This window comes from Dendrobates tinctorius, unplaced genomic scaffold (genome assembly GCF_039654945.1).
Source record: "Dendrobates tinctorius isolate UK_male_01 unplaced genomic scaffold, ASM3965494v1 ptg000287l, whole genome shotgun sequence".
In the NCBI taxonomy this organism is placed as follows: Eukaryota; Metazoa; Chordata; class Amphibia; order Anura; family Dendrobatidae; genus Dendrobates; species Dendrobates tinctorius.
The window spans coordinates 26,650-49,478 of record NW_027361954.1 but is presented as its reverse complement, the minus strand read 5'-3'; the positions used below and the strand labels follow the sequence as shown (position 1 = coordinate 49,478).

Here is a 22,829-nt window from a genome sequence, read left to right as displayed (position 1 = left end):
AATCGGTCTTATTCCTTACACCAGTTTCTGACTGGACTAAGAGTTGTAGTAAGGCGCACATGGAGGCAGATGACACTCCTAAGACAATTCATTCATTAAGAGGTATATGCTTCTTAGTGAATTAGGCCGGTTTCACACGTCCTAGTGTTTTCGGTACCGGAGATATCCGTGTCCATGTGTCAATTTGTCACATTCGTGTGGCATCCATGTGCTATCCATGTGTATCATCTGTGTGTGATCCGTGTGCTATCCGTGTGTATCATCCGTGTGCTGTCCGTGTATTGAAACAATTTGTTTCAATGTTAACCCTATGACTTTTAAAATACACACGGACGCCATCCGTGTTCGGAACGTTTACACGGTCCCATTGACTTGTATGGGTCTGTGTGATCCGTGCTGTCGCTCAAAAACGGACACGTCAGCGTGTTTTACACACAGTCATTCATTTGAATGAGTCTCATGAACAGCTTCAAACCGGTCTTCTTAGATGGTTTTCCTCTAATGCACTCTGTTCCGTATCACCAAGAAAGTTCACCCTCACAAACTGTTTCACGAATTGGTAAGATTTTAGAAATACGTGCTCTGGAATTCTGGATACATTTACATAAACCATCTTTTTGATGTTTGCACCACAATTAATTTGTGTTTAGTTCCTTTTTTTTTACTTGCTAAAACACAGGGGCCAAGCAGAAGAGGTGACTGGCCAGCAAAGACAGCATGACTTCAAAATAACAACAGTATGCCAAAAAGGACCCAAATTATAGAACAAAATATTGATGCAAAATAAGCCAGAGGTGGATGATCTTTTAGGAAAGACGCGTGTCCTTGTAAGCGGTTTGCTATACAGCTTGAAGGTGCAGCTCTAATGCCGGCCAGATTGCTGAATCTCACCAAGCTCAGTTCCCGATGGTGCAGTGGTAAAGCTTCCTCTGCCAGCATTGGAGAATGAATAGTTCTGGCCAGCAGTACAACCATTTTGCCACCACAAACTGTCAATCATCAGAAGGCCAAGCACAGAAGGGATGCACGCTGAAGACAGAAACGTGACAATCCCTATAGTGTATTGTGCGCACAGTGCGGAGGACAGAACGGTAAACTCCACTGGAAAAGTTTGAGCAGAGTGAATCCACAAATAAGAACGTACATAAAACCTTGTTTTACTTCCAGTGAGTAAAGAAAACACTGTCATATAAACTTTATTATATTCCTCACAACACATAAATCAATTTTAAAAATCACAGAATTAAATATAAAATTAAAAAGGACATACAATAAACAGACAAACAGAAATTGAGGCATAACCTCATACATTCTATCATATCTGAGAAAAGCTGCTAGAGGGGTGCAATTCTCATTCACGATTACTAGATCAAAGCAAGAATTCATCTGAACCCTGATTTATATGTGCTTTTCTGTAGCTCAAAGGTTTGCGTAAGGTCTTCCTTGGTTTTTAAGATCTCTGTGCGCCATATCAGCTTCCCTTGGGCAATGAGGAATACGACCAAATGGTTCATGGTCATTAAAGCAAGATTCAAACACGTCATTTATGGCTTTTTCTGCTGCCTCCCGACTGATCTGCCTGACTGCCAGTATGGAGCGGAGAGCACGGTCTCTTACACAGGCCTGGTAGGGAAATATGGAAAAGGTTAGGTGACACCAGAAATCATTATCACGCACGTCCAGTAACATGTTTTATTTGCATGAGGCATAAAATCAATATCATTTGTTTTTTATTAAGAGAAGAACAGAGCATGCATTAATACATTCTTCTATTCAAGAGTCTTTTCACGTGTGTTAATAATTTGGTTTGAGAAAAAAAAAAAACCTGGAAAACCAACAGAACAAAGAATTTCCAGCAGATGGATGCATCACCTGGCCGATGGGGTCAGTCACTATCCTGTAAGAAATAGCACGGCCTACTACACTATATCTTACAGTAAAGTAGGGAATATGCGGGGCAGTAAGGCCTATTCTCAAGTCTTATGGCTTCCTATCCACTATAGGGAAGCAGAAGAAAAACACATTTGGATTCCTGAATTGAAATGCTGTTCAATACAGTGCATCATCATGGTCCACTGAAAATGCCCACGCAAAACGCGCGTTGGGGCTATGTGGTCTGACGTCACACAGGGATTTATATGGGTAAGGAGCAATCCTGCAACACTTTATTGTTTTATATATGTATTATAGGCTTATCCTTGGTTATAAACAAGTACTGAGTGATCCTTTTCCTAAAAATACTCATCTATATATGGGAATATTGTTAGCAGTGTGAATTGCTATGTCTTGCACTCCTGGGACATAAATCTTCTTACTCTTATAAATGCGAGTTTCTGATCTTTATACTTATTGTGTTGATCTCAGACCACTACATCCGAGTCCTTCACTCTAAATTTGTTTATGCTTATTTGACCTTATCATTCTTCCCAATATATTTATGGAATGTGATATTATTGTTATCAATAAAATATATTTCTATAACTTTTAAACAGAATTTTGTTACTCCTTGTCCTCCCTATTCTGCATATATCTTACAGTTAGTAAGGAATATGCGGCGCAGCCTCTGATGTGAACAAGGCCTAGTCTCTAGTCTTACGTCGTCTTATCCGCTATGCGGAAGCAGATGAAAAACCACCATGGTTACTTACCGGTAGCCGGTTTTTCCGGAACCCATGACAGCACCACATGAGAGAGGGATCCGCCCCGCCAGGACAGGAACCTACTGAAACATAAGGGGCGGCACCTCTCCCCCGCTTCAGTTGGATTACAGAGCATTTGAGAGGACTTCCCGGTTAGTTACATATTTATCCAACACCACATCACGCAAATACACCCGACTATTGTGCACACCCAAACGGTGAAAAAGGGGGGGAAATATACGGGTGCTGTCATGGGTTCCGGAAAAACCGGCTACCGGTAAGTAACCATGGTGGTTTTCCCTTCACCCATGACAGCACCACATGAGAGATTCTGGAGACTTCGAACACCTTAGGGAGGGACCACCGCTTGCAGCACCCTTCTACCAAAGGTCAAGTCAGCAGAGGAGGACAGATTTAGTCTATAGTGTCTAAAGAAAGTTGAGGGTGAGGCCCAGGTAGCGGCCTTACAAATTTGCTCTATTGATACCTCTGCTTTCTCAGCCCAGGAGGTCGCCACGGCTCTGGTGGAATGAGCCTTGATGCCGTCAGGAACCGGGACGCCACTAGCTGAATAGGCTACACTAATGGCCTCCCTAATCCATCGGGCAATAGTCCCCTTTGACACTCCATAACCTTTCCTAGCACCCTGGAAGGCTACAAATAGGGACTGGGACCTCCTCCACTGGCTGGTTATAGACATATACTCTACTAGGGTTCTTTTAACGTCTAGGCTATGAAATTTCTCCTCCCCTGGGTTTTTCGGATTCTCGCAAAAGGAAGGGAGGACAATCTCTTGGTTTCGGTGAAAGTTAGTTACTACTTTCGGCAAGTAAGCAGGGTCTGTTCTCATAACCACCCTATCCTGGTATATCTGGGTATATGGTGGGTTGACTGAAAGGGCCTGTAAGTCACTAACTCTACGTGCCGACGTTAGAGCTACCAAAATGATGGTTTTTAGAGTGAGATTTTTAGTTGAAATCTGCTGTATGGGTTCAAACGGCTCCTTCGTAAGGGCTTCCAGCACCAGATTTAGATCCCATGGAGCTATTTTCGGTAAGGAAACTGGCCTAGATCTGTGGCAAGATTTAATAAACCTGGCTACCCATCTGTTTGCCGCTATATTGCAATTGTATAATGCACCCAGCGCTGAAACCTGTACCTTGAGGGTATTAACCGCCAGGCCTAGCTGTAGGCCTGCCTGCAAGAATTCCAAGATGGACTCGATTGGGGGTTCTTGACCTAACGGTTTTCCCAGGAATTGTAGGAATTTTTTCCACGTTCTGCCATATATGTTGGTTGTTATTGGTTTTCTACTTTTCATTAGAGTAGTCACCAACCCCGGGGAAAACCCTTTATCTCTCAAAAGTGACCTCTCAAATTCCACGCCGTCAGATGGAGCCCCTTGACTTGTTTGTGGAATATCGGCCCCTGAGCTAACAAATCTGGAATCTCTGGCAGTACCCACGGGTCCGAGAGAGACATCATTTGTAGTAGTGAAAACCACGGTCTTTTTGGCCAGAACGGGGCTATGAGGATTACTCTGGCTTGCTCGTCTCTTATCTTTTTTACCACTGCCGGGATTAACGCTACTGGGGGAAAGGCATAGCTCAGTTTGAACAGCCACGGGATTTGTAGAGCGTCTACTGCCCACGGGTTTTCCCCTGGGTTTAATGAGCAGAACCTCCTCACTTGCCGGTTGCTTTTGGTGGCAAAGAGGTCGATTACTGGCTGCCCCCATAACTGTACTATCTTCTGGAATATTACACGATTTAAGGTCCATTCTCCCTGTTTTAACTTGTTGCGGCTTAGAAAGTCGGCTTGAACATTTTCTGTCCCTTTGATATGTAGGGCTGTTAGGGAGGTTAGATGTTGCTCTGCTTTGAGGAAGATTCTTTTGGCTTCGTCCATTAGGGAGTTTGACCTTGTCCCTCCCTGGTGGTTGACATACGCCACTGCCACCCTGTTGTCTGACATAATTCGGACGTTTTGACCCTGTAACATGGGAATGAATGCCTCTAGGGCTCTGTTTATCGCTCTTAACTCTCTTAAGTTGGAGGAAGCCTTCTGCTCTATGTGACCCCAGGACCCTTGGGCCATATGTTCTCTCAGGTGTGCCCCCCATCCCGAGGAGCTTGCGTCCGTCAATATTACATCGGACACGGGCCTGTGCCACAAAGTTCCCCCTGCTAAATTTGAGTCGTCTAGCCACCAAGTGAGAGAGTTTTTCCCCCTTTCGGAAAGTTCCAGCTTCCCTTCTAAACGCCCTTTCAATCGTCTCTGGGCTGACAAGATTTCCGCCTGCAGTTGTCGGGTATGAAACTGTGCCCAGTTGACCGCTGGGATACAGGCTGTTAGCGTGCCCAACAGGGACATTGCCCTTCTTAGGGTCATGTGAGGATGCTGTATTGCCGGAAGGGTCATTTCTCTCACCTTCTCTAGTTTTTTCTCTGGCAAGAGACAAACTTGACGGTCGGAGTCCAAGACGAAACCTAGAAACGTTTGTTTCCTTAGGGGTTGAAGTTTTGATTTTTTTAAGTTTACCATCCAACCCAGTCTTTGCAGGGTCTCTGTTATCTTCTCTACCTGATGTGCGCAGTGATGTTCTGAATTGCCAATGACCAGAAAATCGTCCAAGTAAGGCACCATAATCACATTGCGGATTCGAAGGAAAGCTGTCATTTCCGCTATTACTTTTGTAAAAATCCTTGGCGCTATGGAGATGCCAAACGGAAGAGCTGTAAATTGAAAATGCCTGAGGTCGCCCTGGATGTATAGGGCTACCCTCAGGTATTTCTGGTACTCTTGGTGCATCGGGATATGGTAATAGGCATCCTTCAAATCTATTACGGCCATGAAGCAGTTGTGGTGTAACAGCTTTATGGCCGAAGTCACTGATTCCATTTTGAATGTTTGGTTCATGATCCATTGATTGAGGCGCCTGAGATTTATTATCGTTCTGAAGGAAAGGTCGGGTTTTTTTATTAGGAAGAGGGGAGAATAGAACCCACTTCTTTCTTGATCTTTCGGGACCTCTACCAGAACTTGTTTCTCCAATAGTCCTAAGATTTCTGTTTCTATGGCTGATTGCTCTCCTGGTTCCTTTCTGACGGGGGTCACCACAAATGAAGCTCTTGGATACTGGAAGAAGGGGATTTTTAGGCCATTCTTTATAATTTTCAGGATCCAATTGTTGGCCGATATTTTCTCCCATTCTTGAGAAAAGAGCCTCAATCTTCCCCCCACAGGAGGACTGGTGTCATTGCGGGGATTTTTTGGCGGTTGAGGTATTTCCCCCAAACATGAACCCTGGTTCTTTTTTCCTCTTGTCGTCCCACCTTTTCCGTTCTCCCGGGGGACGGCCTCGATTGAACCTTCCCCTCCGAAAGGGCGGTCTCCTTTGATCACCCATGAATCTGGGGAAGCCCTTCTTTTTATCACCGGCTTTTTCCAGGATGTCATCCAGGTCTTTTCCAAACAAGAACTGCCCATCACATGGCAACGAGCATAATTTTGCCTTAGATTGAATGTCCCCAGGGCAGCCTTTGAGCCATAACGCCCGTCTTGCGGCGTTCGACAGCCCCGCTGCTCTTGCCGTTAACCTCATCGAGTCGGCGGAGGTGTCAGCCAAGAAGGCGGCAGCTCCGTGTAGCAGGTACATTTCTCCTAATATTTTCTCTCTTGGTACTTTGGAGACCAATTTTTCTTCCAGTTGTTGCAACCAGACCATTAATGACCGGGCTGTGCAGGTGCCGGCTATTGCTGGTTTCAGACCCCCTGCCGCTGCCTCCCAAGTGTGCCTTAGGTATGAGTCCGCTTTTTTATCCAAGGGATCTCTCAAAACCCCTGAATCCTCCAGGGGCAGGGCCGACTTCTTGGAAGACCTAGACACTGCTGCGTCAATCTTTGGGACCTTGTCCCAGATGTCCGTATCCTTAGCCTCAAAGGGGTATCTTCGCTTTGAAGAGGAGGGAAGGCTACCTGACTTCTCCGGTTTCTTCCACTCTCTCTCGATTAGGGCGTGAATCTTGTCATTGACCGGAAAGGTACGCTTTTTCCTTTCTTGTAGGCCGCCAAACATTACATCCTCCAGTGATCTCTCTACTTTCTCCTCCTGCAGGCCCATAGTGGACCTGATGGCTTTAAGGAGGGCGTCCGTATCTTCTATGGGAAAGCAAGGTCTGCCCCCCGTATCACTGTCTGAGGATGAAGATGACCCGTGCTCAACTTGATACTCCGAAGAGGAGGAGCCTGACGAGGAACTCGGGGAGGCTTTACTCTTACTTTTCTTTTTTAATAATTTTTTAAGCGAGCCCTGTACCTCCGACTTAATTATTGATCTGAGGTTTGTTGCCAGGCTCGGTGCCTCTTCAGCCATAGTCCGCTGGATACAGCTGACACATAAGTCCTTTTGGTAGTCTTTCGCTAAAGGGCTGTGGCATATGGCACATACTCTATTTTTCTTTTTGCTTATAGCTTTTTTGCCTCCCTAAAAAAAAAAAAAAAAAAAAAAAAAAAAGAAAAAGACGTAGGAAGGCCTATTACAACATTGTCTACTTTCACAGAGAACACTCACCACCCAGGAAAGACCGATACCGGGCTCTGGGGCTGCGAAGGAGCGTGCGTTCTGCGTTCTTTTGACCTCGAGGAATCCCTCGATCGGTGACTTGGACGGCTGCTGCTTTTGCCGCTCGAGCGGCTCTTGCGACCAGAAGCTTGTGATGGGGGCAGAGACAATGGGGACGGTGAGCGATCCTCCTGAGACGCCATTGTCACCCCTGCAGCCGCTTCTGCTCCTTCTTTAATCGGTGAGTGCCCCTCATTACCCCTCCCCCCCCGCGACCGCCAGCCGCTTCTCCTGGCCGGCGTCGCGCCCGGCGCCATGACCGTCGCGTCCTGATGATGTCAGCGGTCGCGCTCCCAGAGTCCTCTGCGCCGCTGACGTCGGACGCCGGTCTCCGCCCCCGGCTTCCCCTGCATGCAGGCGAAGGACGGGCGCGCGCGCAGGGGGAGGGCGGCACGTGGAGGAACCTCCGAAGGGAGGACATCGGGACGTGCCCGCACGAACCCGGGGCCCGGATCAGGCAACACCCCGGGACTGCGCTACCAGCTGCCGACGGCCGGCGTTGCAGGTAAGTCAGCCCTGCAATTTAAACGCCGGGACGGCCCTGGGTCTTTCATCCTGACAGGCGCCGCCGCTGTCAGAGGGATTCCTTTCCAGGACAGGAACCCAACTGAAGCGGGGGAGAGGTGCCGCCCCTTATGTTTCAGTAGGTTCCTGTCCTGGCGGGGCGGATCCCTCTCTCATGTGGTGCTGTCATGGGTGAAGGGAAAACACATTTGGAAATGCTGTTCAACACAGTGCATCAGAGACCTGGTCTGGAGTAGAGCCTCATTCCACAAAGATTTATGAACCTCTCACATCTCCTACCCATACGATCCCTCCAAGGTCCTTTTACAAAAATATAAGACTTAAGGAAATCTGTCACCTATTTTCGGGCCTACCAGGTGCCGGCACCGACATCAGGGGCTTATGTACAGTATTCTGTAATGCTGCAGATAAGCCCCCGATTTAACCTGAAAGAAAAATTAGTTAGATTATACTCACCCCGGGGTCGGGTCCGATGGGTGTCGCGGTCCGGTGCCTCCCGTCTTTATGCAGTGACATCCTATTCTTTGCTTCCCGTCTCGGCTCAGGTGCACTGCTATGCCCTGTTGAGGGCAGAGCAGAGTACTGCAGTGCGCAGGCGCCGGAAGAGGTCCAGCGCCTGCGCACTGCAGTGCTCTGCCCTCAACAGGGCAGAGCAGTGCGCCTGCGCCGGGAAGCAAAGAAGAGGACGTCACCGTTAGAAGATGGGGGGCGCCGGACCGGACCACGACACCCAGCGGACCAAAACCGGACCGCCCCTGGGTGTGTATATTATAACTCATTTTTCTTATCTTTCAGGTTACATCGGGGGCTTATCTACAGAATTAGAGAATGCGGTAGATAAGCCCCTGATGGCAGTGCCAGCAGCTGATAGGCCCAAAAATAAGTGACAGATTCCCTTTAATTCTCACTTGTCCTCTAAGTGTGTTGTCGCAAGAACCTGGTCAAAACCAACCGACTGCAATTGCCACAAATCTCCATATCCCACTGCACTGGACTTGGAGTTTGTTCACGTCAATCATCCAAAGACAGTGAAAATTCAATTAGAATTCATATCTTTTCACTGATCTAAAACCTGGAAGTGCGCTATAGTCAGGCACATTATACAGTTCAATATCCCTTATGCCACCAAAAGATACATTGTCTGTGCAAAATCTCTTTGTAACTGCTCTCCATGACCAAGAGATGAAGAATCTGAAAGATGGACGCCTTCTCCTCTATTAACTCAAAGTTCTCAATTCAGTTAGATGAAACTTGGTGTCTTCTAGAAAGACAACTGCCTCCAGTCCAGCCCACCTGGCTAACCCCCTTCCTCAGCCATCTGCCAGTCAAAAATAGAAGTGCTCAGAAAGGATTTACCAGTGTCCTGTGCAAGAGTCAGGTCCTTCTCACAAAATTAGATAATCATCAAAAAGTTAATTTAATTTTTTTTAAATATCTTTTTATTAGGTTTTTATGAAAATTACAATCGTATCTTAACATGGTATGCATCCAAAAAAGGTACAATAAGATATTACAGTATTATCCTTCTATAAGCGATAGCAATTTACATGACAAGTTTCTTAGAACTAGTAGTTTCAAATCTTAATGCTAAAGCAATTATCTGTATTTTTCCTACTGCTGTATCTCGTAGAATAGTGAACCAATGCTTACATACCTATACAACATTAGTATAGATAAACATAAATGGAAAGTATAGAAAATGGGGGTTCGAGGGGGAGCGGGGGAAGGGACGATGGTACACTTTAATTTCAAGGATGGGTAATGGTATTGGGGGTTAATGAGTGCCAATTCCGTGAGACCTAGCAGGCAGAGCTTTGGTAACTGGTTATAGTTTGATGGGTTTTGGAGTGGAGATCTGACCGACACTAATCCACTGCCTCAGACTCCCGGTTTACTGCCTTAAGATATTCAGCAGACTCTATAGGATATCCACGGCGCCCATATTACCCTAAATTTCTCTCTCAAAAAACGAGTGTAAGTTCCAATTTGTTCTATATAATAAATCTGATCTACCTTTTGGATCCACTCAATAACACTCGGGCAGTTCTGAGATGGGACAGCTCATAGAATCTCATGGCTTTCAGTATCATCTTTATGCTGATGACACACAGATCTACATCTCTGGACCAGATATCAACTCCCTACTAACCAGAATCCCTCAATGTCTGTCCACTATTTCATCCTTCTTCTCCACTAGATATCTGAAACTCAACATGGACAAAACAGAATTCATCATCTTTCCCCCATCTCACGTGACCCCCCCTACGAACCTATCAATTACAGTAAATGACTGCCCACTCTCCCCAGTCCCACAAGCTCGCTGCCTCGGAGTAATCCTTGATGCTGATCTCTCCTTCAAACCACATATCCAAACCCTTTCCACTTCCTGCCGACTTCAACTCAAAAATATTTCACGCATCCGTTCATTCCTCACCCAAGAATCTGCAAAAACCCTAGTCCATGCCCTCATCATCTCTCGCCTTGACTACTGCAACCTCATGCTCTGCGGCCTCCCCTCAAACACTCTCGCACCCCTCCAATCTATTCTAAACTCTGCTGCCCGGCTAATCCACCTGTCCCCCCGCTATTCCCCAGCTTCTCCCCTCTGTCAATCCCTTCACTGGCTCCCAATTGCCCAGAGACTCCATTACAAAACCCTAACCATGACATACAAAGCCATCCACAACTTGTCTCCTCCATACATCTGTGACCTCGTCTCCCGGTACTTTCCTGCACGCAACCTCCGATCCTCACAAGATCTCCTTCTCTACTCCCCTCTTATCTCCTCTTCCCACAATCGCATACAAGATTTCTCTCGCGCATCACCCCTACTCTGGAACTCTCTACCACAACATATCAGACTCTCACCTACCATCGAAACCTTCAAAAAGAGCCTGAAGACCCACCTCTTCCGACAAGCCTATAACCTGCAGTAACCACCGATCGACCAAACCGCTGCACGACCAGCTCTACCCTCGCCTACTGTATTATCACCCATCCCTTGAAGATTGTGAGCCCTCGCGGGCAGGGTCCTCTCTCCTCCTGTACCAGTTATGACTTGTATTGTTTAAGATTATTGTACTTGTTTTTATGTATACCCCCCTCACATGTAAAGCGCCATGGAATAAATGGCGCTATAACAATAAATAATAATAATAATAATAATCTCCATTTCGTGGGGATGATTAATTTGGCCGCTGCTATAGAAGCAGTGAGTTATCTTTGATCTTAGGAACGTCACTTGACCAATTTAAAAAGATGAGGCGTAGATGGGGGGGGGGGTTTGAAAGTTTGCACACTGATTATAATTTTCAAGACGATATCCCAAAACGGTTTTATTTTATCGCATGACCACCAAATATGCAGAAATGTCCCGTTCTCTTTAGTACATCTCCAGCGGGTTGGAGATACATTGGGGCACCATGTATGCATCTTTACTGGGGTGTTGTACCATCTTATAATGGTCTTATACGAATTTTCTAAGGACTCTTACACATCTGGATGGGCCAAACGAATTTTTATATATGTGCTCAACCTCCCAGTCCTGTAGTCTAATGTCAAGTTCTTTCTCCCTTGCTGAAATATAGGCCCGTTTAATAGGTAGTGTGGTGTAGTGACCACCGTGTCCGCTAGGGGGCACTGTATGGATGTCCCAGGAGAGTGGATGAATGGCAAAATACTGAATGACCGTTATGTATCTCAAGGTGGGTGGCCTTGAGATGGAGATTTGTGTGTGTGTTGATCAGCAGTGATATTGCTGAGGAGCTGGTTCAATGTGTCAGGGACTAGTTACCTACAAACCCACCCAGGGGATGTGTTTAAGAACGCTAGTATAAAGTGTATATGAGTGGTTCAAGGACCTGTGATGAGGTCATAGCCATGTGACCCGGTGGGCGTGGCTACGGACCATATAAGGTGGCCAGGGTAGGTCACATAGGTGAATGCAGGGACCTGGTTGGTCCGTTTTGGAAGGGCCCGTCTGGGAGAGATGGGGGCTGTCTTCCTGACAGCAAGGAACGCTGTGTTGAATGGCTGCATGTGCCTGATGATTCCCTGGATGGAATGGACATCTGCAGCATGATGAAGGGACTATGAGGAAACCCTGACGTGGGTGAGATAACTGAGGCTGAGGAGCCTGTGTATGCCTAACTTGTGTGACCACAGGGATTACAAAGCTGAACTGTGTCATGGACGCTATGCTGATATTATGAAGTTTATGTTGCTGCTGTGGGTTTATGATGCTAAATAAACCGCATGGACTATGATTGTTTATGGACAACCCGTGCCGGATCTGGTTTTGTGGCGGCTTAGCGAGTATCCCCTACTTGAATAACAGCGCTACCTTACAGTAGCGAGTCTGCTAGAAGAGAGTTTGGTATAATTTTGCTAAAATTCCTTTGGGCTGTTTGTGTTGGGTTATTAATGATTCAAAAGTCGTAAATTCTCTAATTGGGAGTCTGGTTTGTAAGTACGAATTAACTGTTTTTTTTAAAGCCTATTATAGCGGAGAAAATTAATATGTTGGCTTGGGAATTTATTTTGTAGTTCTGAAAGTGGTAATAATGTACCCTCTGTTAGAATATTATCTAAGTCTTCTTTGAATGAGTGTAGCGAGTCTGTGGACTTAAGTTTAATTTGGTCCAAATATAGTCCTGGTAGATCCATTACTCTAACTAGAGGTGATGGGAGAGGCATTAATTAATAAAGTGAAATTCTTCATCCATGTAAGTATTATATTCCTAGAGATGGCATTAGGGATTTCTATTTCAAAAACTCAATTTTCTTATCTTTCAGGTTACATCAGGGACTTATCTACAGCATTACAGAATGCTGTAAATAGCCCCTGATGGCGGTGGCCGCATCTCATAGGCCAAAAATGAGTTGACAGATTCTCTTTAAAGGGGTTTTCCCACGAACAAAAGTGTATTTTAATCAATATATCTTAGAATAAAAATACTGTAACACTATTTGATGTGTTTAACCCCTTAATGAACGGAGCTTTTTTCGTTTTTCACTCCCCTTCTTCCCAGAGCCATAACTTTTTTTATTTTTCCGTCAATATGGCCATGTGAGGGCTTATTTTTTGCGGGACAAGTTGTACTTTTGAACGACATCATTGGTTTTACCATGTGGTGTATTCTAAAACGGGAAAAAAACTCCAAGTGCGGTGAAATCGCGAAAAAAGTGCAATTCCACACTTGTTTTTTGTTCGGCTTTTTTGCTAGGTTCACTAAATGGTAAAGCTGACCTGACATTATGATTCTCCAGGTCATTACGAGTTCATAGACACCAAACATGTCTAGGTTCTTTTTTATCTAAGTGGTGAAAAAAATTCCAAAGTTTGCTAAAAAAAAAAAAAGAAAAAAAAAATTGCGCCATTTTCCAAGACCTGTAGCGTCTCCATTTTTCGTGATCTGGGGTTGGGTGAGGGCTTATTTTTTGTGCGCCGAGCTGATGTTTTTAAGGATACCATTTATGTGCAGATACAGTGATTTGATTGACCGTTATTGCATTTTAATGCATTGTCGCGGCGACCAAAATAACGTAATTCTATTGTTTCAATTTTTTTCTCGCTATGCCGTTTAGCGATCAGGTTAATCCTTTTTTCTATTGATAGATCGGATGGTTCTGAATACGGCGATACCTAATGTGTATGTGTGATTTTTTTTTTTTTAAATTGTTTTATTTTGAATAGGGCGAAAGGGGGTGATTTAAACTTATTTTTTTATTCTTTTCATATTTTTTAAAACTTTTTTTTAAATTTTGCCATGCTTCAATAACCTCCATGGGAGGCTAGAAGCATCCACAACTCGATCGGCTCTGCTACATATAAGCGATGAGCAGATCGTCTATATGTAGCAGAATTACAGCATTACTATGAACGCCGACCACCGGGTGGCGCTCATAGCAATGCCTCATCAACAACCATAGAGGTCTCTAGGAGACCTCAGGTTGCTATGGCAACGCATCGCTGATCCTCGATCACGTGACAGGGGTCAGCGATGCGCGTATTTCCGGCCTGGTGGCTGGAAGCACTAGTTAAATCCCGCTGTCAGCGTTTGACAGCGGGATTTAACTAGTTAATAGGCGCAGGTGGATCGCGATTCCACCTGCGCCTATTGCGGGCACTTGTCAGCTGTTGAAAACAGCTGACATGTCCCGGCTTTGATGCGGGCTCACCGCCGGAGCCCTCAAAGCGGGGGATCTGACTTTGGAAGTACTATTGCGTCCAAGGTCAGAAAGGGGTTAAAAAAAGTCCCTGTGCTGAGATAATCTTATAAATGTGCCCGTGCTGTGTAATGGCCGTGTCGGATCGTACAGGGACATGGTCTGATCGTACCACAGCTCCTGGACAGGGGAGGAAGCAAAAGAGAATATAGACAAGATAGCACTGGAATCACAGCTGATTCTGTGAGGTAAAACATTTCACTGCCCGTTTTTGAGCAATGTTTTACCTCACAGAAATAATCATTTATCTCCCACTAGCTTATTATTCACTTCTAGATCTGGTGTCCCTTTATTAGGCTATCTGAATGTTTTCAGGGCACTACAGGTACCCACACTTCGGGACATACCTGATGATGTTGTTTCAAGCCAAAGTTAAAGCGGCTAATTTCATTACTAAGTGAGCAGTCCCCACTGAGATTGGCAGCTCTGATCTGTAGAAAATGGCAAAATGTAAATTACAAGAATATCAAAGTGGAGCATTGGCCCGTCAAACCGACATCTGTACTGGTCACTACTGAGAAACACGTGTCCTTTTGGCCCATGTGGACATACTGAGTTTTGGTGGGTATTTTACCTCAGTATTTATAAGCCTAGAACAGTAGAAGAACAACCAGAGGAAAAGTATAATAGAAACATGTACCACTTCTACATTTATCACCCACTCCTGGTTTTGGCTTACAGATACTGCCGTAAAATACTGACCAAATACTGAAGGTGTGAAATTGGCCTTATAGTCACGGTGCCTCTACACTCCCTCCCAATCAGGTGTGCGGAGAAACTGACGCACTCCGGCTGGTATAGTTGGCATTAGCGTCTCTGCACGCTCAAGGATTATTGCGCATTGTCATTTCCTAATTAATGGGACTCATTCATGAGACTCCTCAAACGTTGTATGGATGCCATAACTGTACCTACCAGAGCCCACTGAGGTCTTCACATCCAATATAAGATATGAAGGGAGAGTAAGGGCCCTGTGCACTTCTCCTAGACAACGATTCTCTCCTTATTAGGTAAAGGAGAACTCAGGGGAGTTTATTTTGTTTTTTTATATTTTCGCCCCCTTCGTAGGCAATTAGTAAGGTGTGTAGTATGTTCATTAAAAGACTGGTCGCTGTCTTCTGCCATCTCTAAAGTGCCCTCTTCGGCATCATGTGATTGCAGACTCACACTAGAGACCATTACTTCCATTATTACTGTAGGTCTAGGAGACCTTCAGAGTCTCATAAACTTACACCTAGAAATGCTGTGGGGGCTGGTAACAACGTCAGTCATCTATTGCTGAGACAGAGGAGTGCTGAAAATGGTAGAAGACACTGACCAATAAGTATTTTAATGCATACAATTAACATAAAACACTGGTAGCATACAGAAGGGACATAAAAAGATCCGCGCTGGAGTGGTACTTTATCTGTACGCCAATCAGAAAGCCGTATACACATATGGACACTTCTCACGAGGTCTATCACTTTCCTCTAAATAAATATAGATTGTAAAAAATATTATACATTTGTACTTCCCAAGTTTTCTATTATATGAGCATAAAAAAAAATATCAAAAACAGAACAAAAAAAAAATACATTTCCACCCACATTGAAAACTAGCCTTGTATCAGTAAATCAGGAGGTGGAGAAGTAGGTTAGACAATGTTGTGTTGTGGCAGATCTAATATATGAAAACAGAAGGTTCCGCCATCTTGTTTGCCACCCTTGTGCTTTATGTTTTGGGTGCATATCCCTTTTATTGCTTGAAGGATCCAACAGCTGGACCAGATCTTTTATAATGCTAGTAACCCTTCTTTGCCAGCTTAGATCACTAAGCGATCAGTTGATAATGGGCATATGCAGAAAGCCATCTTCATGTACGCAAGTGATCTGCTTACCTCAGAGCACGCTAAATGGCGAATGTTGCTAAACCAGTCTACGTGTGCACGGCAGTGGTCAAATGCATGAATCAGCTCGTGTGTCACCACGCGGTCCATGTGTGGCTGATTGTGGATGTTATTCTGGCACAACACAATCTGAAAGCAGGGAAATATTATTCAGACATCGGATAGTATTTCTGCTGTTTTACATGGAATCCCTATGGCTTGTCCTGGGACCACTCAAGAGTCCCACGGCTTTCTGTGTCACCTCTATGCTGATGTAAAGTATAGCGTGGCACTACTACAGGGTGCACAAGTAGGTTACCCAGACAAAAGTGAATAATAAAGTAACTTGGCACTCAACTGAATAATCCTTTTCAAGACAAGGTTTTATTTTGGCAGTCACAAAAGCCGTTTCGGCCTACAATTGGCCTTCGTCAGTCTGCTGTAATTTATACAAACAATATACAAGAGGCAAGATCAAAATCTATCCTCATAAACGGTACAGCAAAATGAGATCTGCATTTACAATTTATATGTCCAGACATACAGGATAATATAAGAATACCTATAAAATGAAACACGTTAACCTGTGATGATATAGAAAGAGAACCAGGTGGGAGAAAAGTAGAGAAATGAATAAGAAATGGCGGCCTACCCGACTGCTGTAAATAATGAGGTTAAAATGGAAGACTGTGTAAGATCCTATAGTGGAAAAAGAGGTGGTTCAAGATTGTCCAATCGGATGAAAAAGACAATAAAGTGCAGTGCTGGAGAAATCATACCTATTATGAGGCAGTGGTTTGAAAGCTACTGCAACATCCAACCGTCTATAAGACGTATAAAATGGGTGAGTAAATAATTAGTGGTAACTCATTAGAGAGAAAGAGTGACGAATAGAAATATATAAATATACACCTGGTAAATCAGGGAGAAATTGATGTTGGTAATGGAGATTGAATCTCTGAGGCTTTGTGCCTGTGGGGATATATGCCTAAGAAAAAATGGAGATTCCTCAATATATCATACAAATGTTGAGAACAGATAAAAACTATGAGATTATATATATGTGTGGTATCATATAGGGATTGATACCTGGCTGGTACAGGTTAATGGTTTATCAGACTTGTGTTGGAAAAGCAGGTTTCATGCGACACTGAACGAGAATGGTGGCCAGTAAAAAATGCGGACAAAATAAATGGAAACCCAGAGGACTATAAATACATAGTATCACACAAAGGGTTGATACCTGTTGGCGCTTTATCATGCTTGTATTGACGGGTCAGGTTACATGTGACGCTGTGAAAAAAAGCGCTAGGTGGTAAGGACTGCGGGTGTGTAACCGCGGTACAAGAGTTTACACTGGACTGTGCCATTATGAGCTTACTGTGCAGGTGTAGTGCCTGGGCGTGTAGACCTGGACGCAGTATCCGCTGCTAGCCCGGACGCCCAGTGGATTGTAACAGGTCAGTCTAAATAGAAGGGAGGCGGGACTTAGTCCACGCATACCGGAACTCAAGGACCGGAAGTCACTAGCTGCGTCCGTCTGGATGTAACCTAACACTGCCATGGTAAAGCGCTAACAGGTATCAACCCTTTGTGTGATACTATGTATTTATAGTCCTCTGGGTTTCCATTTATTTTGTCCGCATTTTTCACGGCCCAGTTTTTTTTTTACTGGCCACCATTCTCGTTCCCAGTGTCGCATGAAACCTGCTTCTCCAACACAAGTCTGATAAAGCATCAACAGGCATTAACCTGTACCCACCAGGTATCAATCCCTATATGATACCACACACATACATATATATATATATATATATATATATATAATCTCATAGTTTTTATCTGTTCTCAACATTTGTATGATATATTGATGAATCTCCATTTTTTCTTAGGCATATATCCCCACAGGCACAAAGCCTCAGAGATTCAATCTCCATTACCAACATCAATTTCTCCCTGATTTACCAGGTGTATATTTATATATTTCTATTCGTCACTCTCTCTCTAATGAGTTACCACTAATTATTTACTCACCCATTTTATACGTCTTATAGACGGTTGGATGTTGCAGTAGCTTTCAAACCACTGCCTCATAATAGGTATGATTTCTCCAGCACTGCACTTTATTGTCTTTTTCATCCGATTGGACAATCTTGAACCACCTCTTTTTCCACTATAGGATCTTACAGAGTCTTCCATTTTAACCTCATTATTTACAGCAGTCGGGTAGGCCGCCATTTCTTATTCATTTCTCTACTTTTCTCCCACCTGGTTCTCTTTCTATATCATCACAGGTTAACGTGTTTCATTTTATAGGTATTCTTATATTATCCTGCATGTCTGGACATATAAATTGTAAATGCAGATCTCATTTTGCTGTACCGTTTGAGGATAGATTTTGATCTTGCCTCTTATATATTGTTTGTATAAATTACAGCAGACTGACGAAGGCCAATTGTAGGCCGAAACGGCTTTTGTGACTGCCAAAATAAAACCTTGTCTTGAAAAGGATTATTCAGTTGAGGGCCAAGTTACTTTATTATTCACCTCTATGCTGATGACTTAACACATTAATTGCTGTCAGTGAAGGTAATAAAAATAATTAACAGTTTGCCAAAAGGCAACAAATCCCTTATCTAAAAACCTAATGGAGGCTCAATCCCCTGATGATGCCAGTGGTACTGGTGAAACATGTTGGGGAGGCTTAGGGCAGTTTTTCATAGCACGTCAGTGAACTCTCTTGGGGCAACAGATATGGTATAGAGGTAGCGGCCACACCTTCACCCATATACCTGAATGAAATGATATAGATATATAGGTAGGACTATTAACACTACAAACAGGATGGAAGATTATTCTAATACTAGCAGGCTAGTGTCCACCAATTGAAACTGACCTAGTGCAAGTTTTAATGTTTTGTTTCCTTTAGTAGTTAATAATAAAAGTTACATTTTTAGATCTTTAGATAAGGGATTTGTTGCCTTTTGGCAAACTTAACTCTATGCTGATGACACACAGATTTACATCTCTGGACCAGATAGCGCCTCCCTACTAACCAGAATCTCAATGTCTGTCCGCTATTTCATCCTTCTTCTCAGCTAGATTTCTAAAACTTAATATGGACAAAACAGAATTCATCATCTTTCCTACATGTCACTCAATCCCCCCAACAGATCTATGCATTAAAGTAAATGGCTGCCCACTCTCCCCAGTCCAATAAGCTTGCTGCCTCGGGGTAAACCTTGACACCGATCTCTCCTTTAAACCACATATCCAAGACCTTTTCACTTTCTGCCAACTCCAACTCAAAAATATTTCCTGGATCCATACATTCCTCAACTAAGAATCTTCAAAAACCCTAGTCCATGCTCTCATCATCTCCCGCCTAGACTACTGCAACCTCCCCTTCTAACACTTTCGCACCCCTCCATTCTATCCTAAACTCTGCTGCCCAACTAATCCACCTGTCCCACCGATATTCCCCAGCTTCTCCCCTCTATCAATCCCTTCACTGACTCCCCATTACTCAGACACTCCTAACCATGGCATACAAAGCTATCCACAACCTGTGTCCTCCATACATCTGTGCCCTAGTCTCCCGATACTGACCTGCATGTAACCTCTGATTCTCACAATATCTCTTTCTCTACTTCCCTCTTCCCATAATTGTATACAAGATTTCTTCTGTGTTTCCCATTTCCCCCTACTCTAGAACTCTCTACCCCAGCATATCAGACTCTCGCCCATAGTGGAAACCTTCAAAAGGAACCTGAAGACCCACCTCTTCCAATAAGCCTACAACGTACAGTAAGGCTGGGTTCATACGTACCGGAATTCTCGCGGAAATTACAGCGATTCCATTCCGCAGGAAAATCGCATTTTAAATTCCCGCGATTTTCCCGCGGAAAAACTAGCATTTTGCAAGCGTAATTAGCTTGCAAAATGCTAGCGTTTTCCAAGCGATCTGTAGCATCGCTTGGAGAACTGATTGACAGGTTGGTCACACTCGTCAAACATAGTGTTTGACGAGTGTGACCAACTTTTTACTACTGAGGCTGCCTATGCGGCATCAGTAGTAAAAGATAGGATGTTAAAAAAAAAAAAATTAAAAAATGGTGTTATTCTTACCTTCCGACGTCCCGAGCAGCCGTTCCCAGTAATCCTTTGCGAAAATGCCCGCGATAACGTCCGTTCTCGCGGGATCACGATGTCTCGCGGTAATTCGCGATGACGTCGCGCGAATGACCGCGAGACTTTGCGATCCCGCGAGAACGGACGTCATTGCGGGCATTTTCGCAAAGGATTACTGGGAACGAGAGTGTGGAGAGAGGCGGGAAGGCTGCGCGGGACGTCGGAAGGTGAGAATAACAATATTTTTTATTTTAAATTCTATATTTTACAGGGATATGGTACCCAAAGCCCAGAGGACAGTCTTTTCTCCTCCGGACCGTGGGTACCATCCGCAATTGTTCTGCTTACTTTCTGCATGGTGTGCACAGCCACATGCGGGAAGTAAGCGGAACAATGCATTTCTATGGGTGCGGGATCGCCGCGATTCCGCAAAATTAATGAGCATGCTGCGTTTTTTACCGCGAAGCGATTCCGCCGCGGTAAAAACCACAGCATTAGCACAGCATTGCGGAATCCCATAGGAATGCATGGGATGCTTATTTTTCGCGGCAAAATCGCGCGGTTAAAACCGCCGCGGAAATGCGAAAAAAACGCCACGTGTGAACTCAGCCTAACCATCGCTCCACCATACTGCTGCAAAACCAGCTCTCCCCTCAGTTACTGTATCCTTACCCAATCCTTGTAGATTGTGAGCCCTTGCGGGCAGGTTCTTCCATCCTACTATACCAATCATGACTTCTATTGTGTAAGATTACTGTACTCGTTTTTGCTATGTATACCCCTTTTCACATGAAAAGCGTCATGGAATAAATTGTGCTATCATAATAATAATAAATGGCCGTCCAGGACTAAAGTTCCCGATACCTAACCATAGGATTGTTCATCGGCAGGGGTCCGACATCTGCTACTCCCACAGATCAGCTGATGGCTGCACTGGCAGAAGATGGATGAGATTGGAGAATAGACGGCAGTACTCAGCAACAGCCAGTAAGCAATATATGGAGCGGTTGTGTTCTGCTAAACACATTGCTTTCATTCGGCCTCTGCCAGAGATGTCAGCTGATCAACGGGGGTGCTTGGTGTCAGACTCACACTGAACTGATATTGATGACCCAATGGCAATGAGACATTGTAAATATATTAAGGCTGGAGTTACACAGCAACCTCGGCCATGACACTTGTGCAAACAAGGTGTGTTTGGTGTTGTTCCTACATTGCAGCGTGATACAAGGGAATGGGGGGCATTGAATGGTAGTGTGACCAACCTTGTTGGATTCTCAGCAACGTGCTTGTTGCAAGCTGCCATGAAGTATCAGCATCGAGTGAATATTGGTCGCACAACAGGTGTCGCTGCTAAAGGACAATCTTTGATTTTAAGATGTTCACTTACTTCAGACGTATCTGCATCAAAGCCTCCACTTACTGATCCATCACAATCCTCACAGGAAAAATGTCGATCTCGGGAAACTGTGCTGAAAAAGACAAAGTGCACTTAAAGGGATTTCTGGAGGGCTGGAACACATCAAAGCTTCATTGCTATGTCCCAACTGTTGTATTTGGTCCATTCAAGAAAGCAGAGAACATTTCTAGTGTGTTACTCTGGCCAAGAAAATGCGGTTATCACCACGATGGTCAGCTGCCTAATCATACAATCTGTATCTAGCACTTGTGACCACCCACATCTCCCTCTATTGCTGCCCACTGCTCCCTTTCAATCCCAAAGGAGACACAAGGGTACCTCTATCAGCCCGCTCGGCATGGCTTGTTTATCCAATGTGTGGCAGCAGCTAACACAGCTTTGCCACTATGACCATTCCGATGCGGATATGTGAGGTTTGCTGAGTGCCCGCCATGATTGGAGGTCCTCGAAATCAGCTCCTGTGCCAATTAGGCAATGGAGCATAGTAAGGGCCCACCCTTATATAAATGATCTCTATAACTGCAGCACTGAAACAGGACAAGGCTTACCTTACTCTAGGGACACTGACAGGGGAAAACGAAGGAATTCTACTGATCCGGAAGTGACACTTACCAACCAGACCTCTTCATGGCATCTAAAAGGAGCCTGGCGTATGGACCTGAGGGGCAGAAAGTGACAGGGGTCAGCATTAGTGTAATAGATATTAGATGTTAATTGCATGTATGGCTCTCTGTAAAACACACATAATATATAGATATATACACACACATTTATATATGCACACATATATATACACACACACATTATATATATATATATATATATATATATATATATATATATATATATATATATATACACACACACACACACACATTACATGCACACATTATATATATACACACACACACATATATATATATATATATATATATATATACACACACATTGCAAACACATTATATATATATATATATATATATATATATATATATATATATATATACACACACACATCACATATATTCTATATACACATAGTGTATGCACACACCCGCCAGATCACTCTCCCCACACGTACAGGCTGCTGTCACCTACTTGTCTCCATGGCCATCTGCAGCATCTTGTGGCATTTGTGGTGAGCTCCTTGGGCCTCAGGTTGGAGCCGCTCGCCCCTGCTGTTTCTGTCAGCGGACGGAGGGCAGCCATGGTCTCTATGGGCCGCCCTGTCTCCCTCCATCTGTCTTCCCCCTTTACAACTCTCTTACGAACCCCTCCGAGCCCGCACAGGAAGCCGCCATCTTGGACTGTGTGCACGCGTGACTCCGTGACGTGCTAAGCACGCGGAACACGTTCAGCCATTTTTATTTGTGGCAAACTAAAGTCTCCAAATTC

At 44.4% G+C, this 22,829-nt stretch overlaps 1 protein-coding gene across 1 annotated transcript; it reads right to left on the bottom strand.

Annotated features, from left to right (window-relative positions):
- Positions 1–1,180: 1,180 nt before the first annotated feature.
- Positions 1,181–22,800, bottom strand: LOC141072816 (mitochondrial inner membrane protease ATP23 homolog). Its single transcript, XM_073559975.1, has 6 exons — positions 22,533–22,800; positions 22,047–22,092; positions 21,405–21,486; positions 15,896–16,033; positions 14,364–14,447; positions 1,181–1,623 (listed from the first exon to the last, which is right to left on the bottom strand). The coding sequence occupies exons 1-6, from the start codon at positions 22,672–22,674 to the stop codon at positions 1,420–1,422; spliced, it is 696 nt and encodes a 231-aa protein (XP_073416076.1). The 5' UTR covers positions 22,675–22,800; the 3' UTR covers positions 1,181–1,419.
- Between the last annotated feature and the right edge of the window lie 29 nt (positions 22,801–22,829).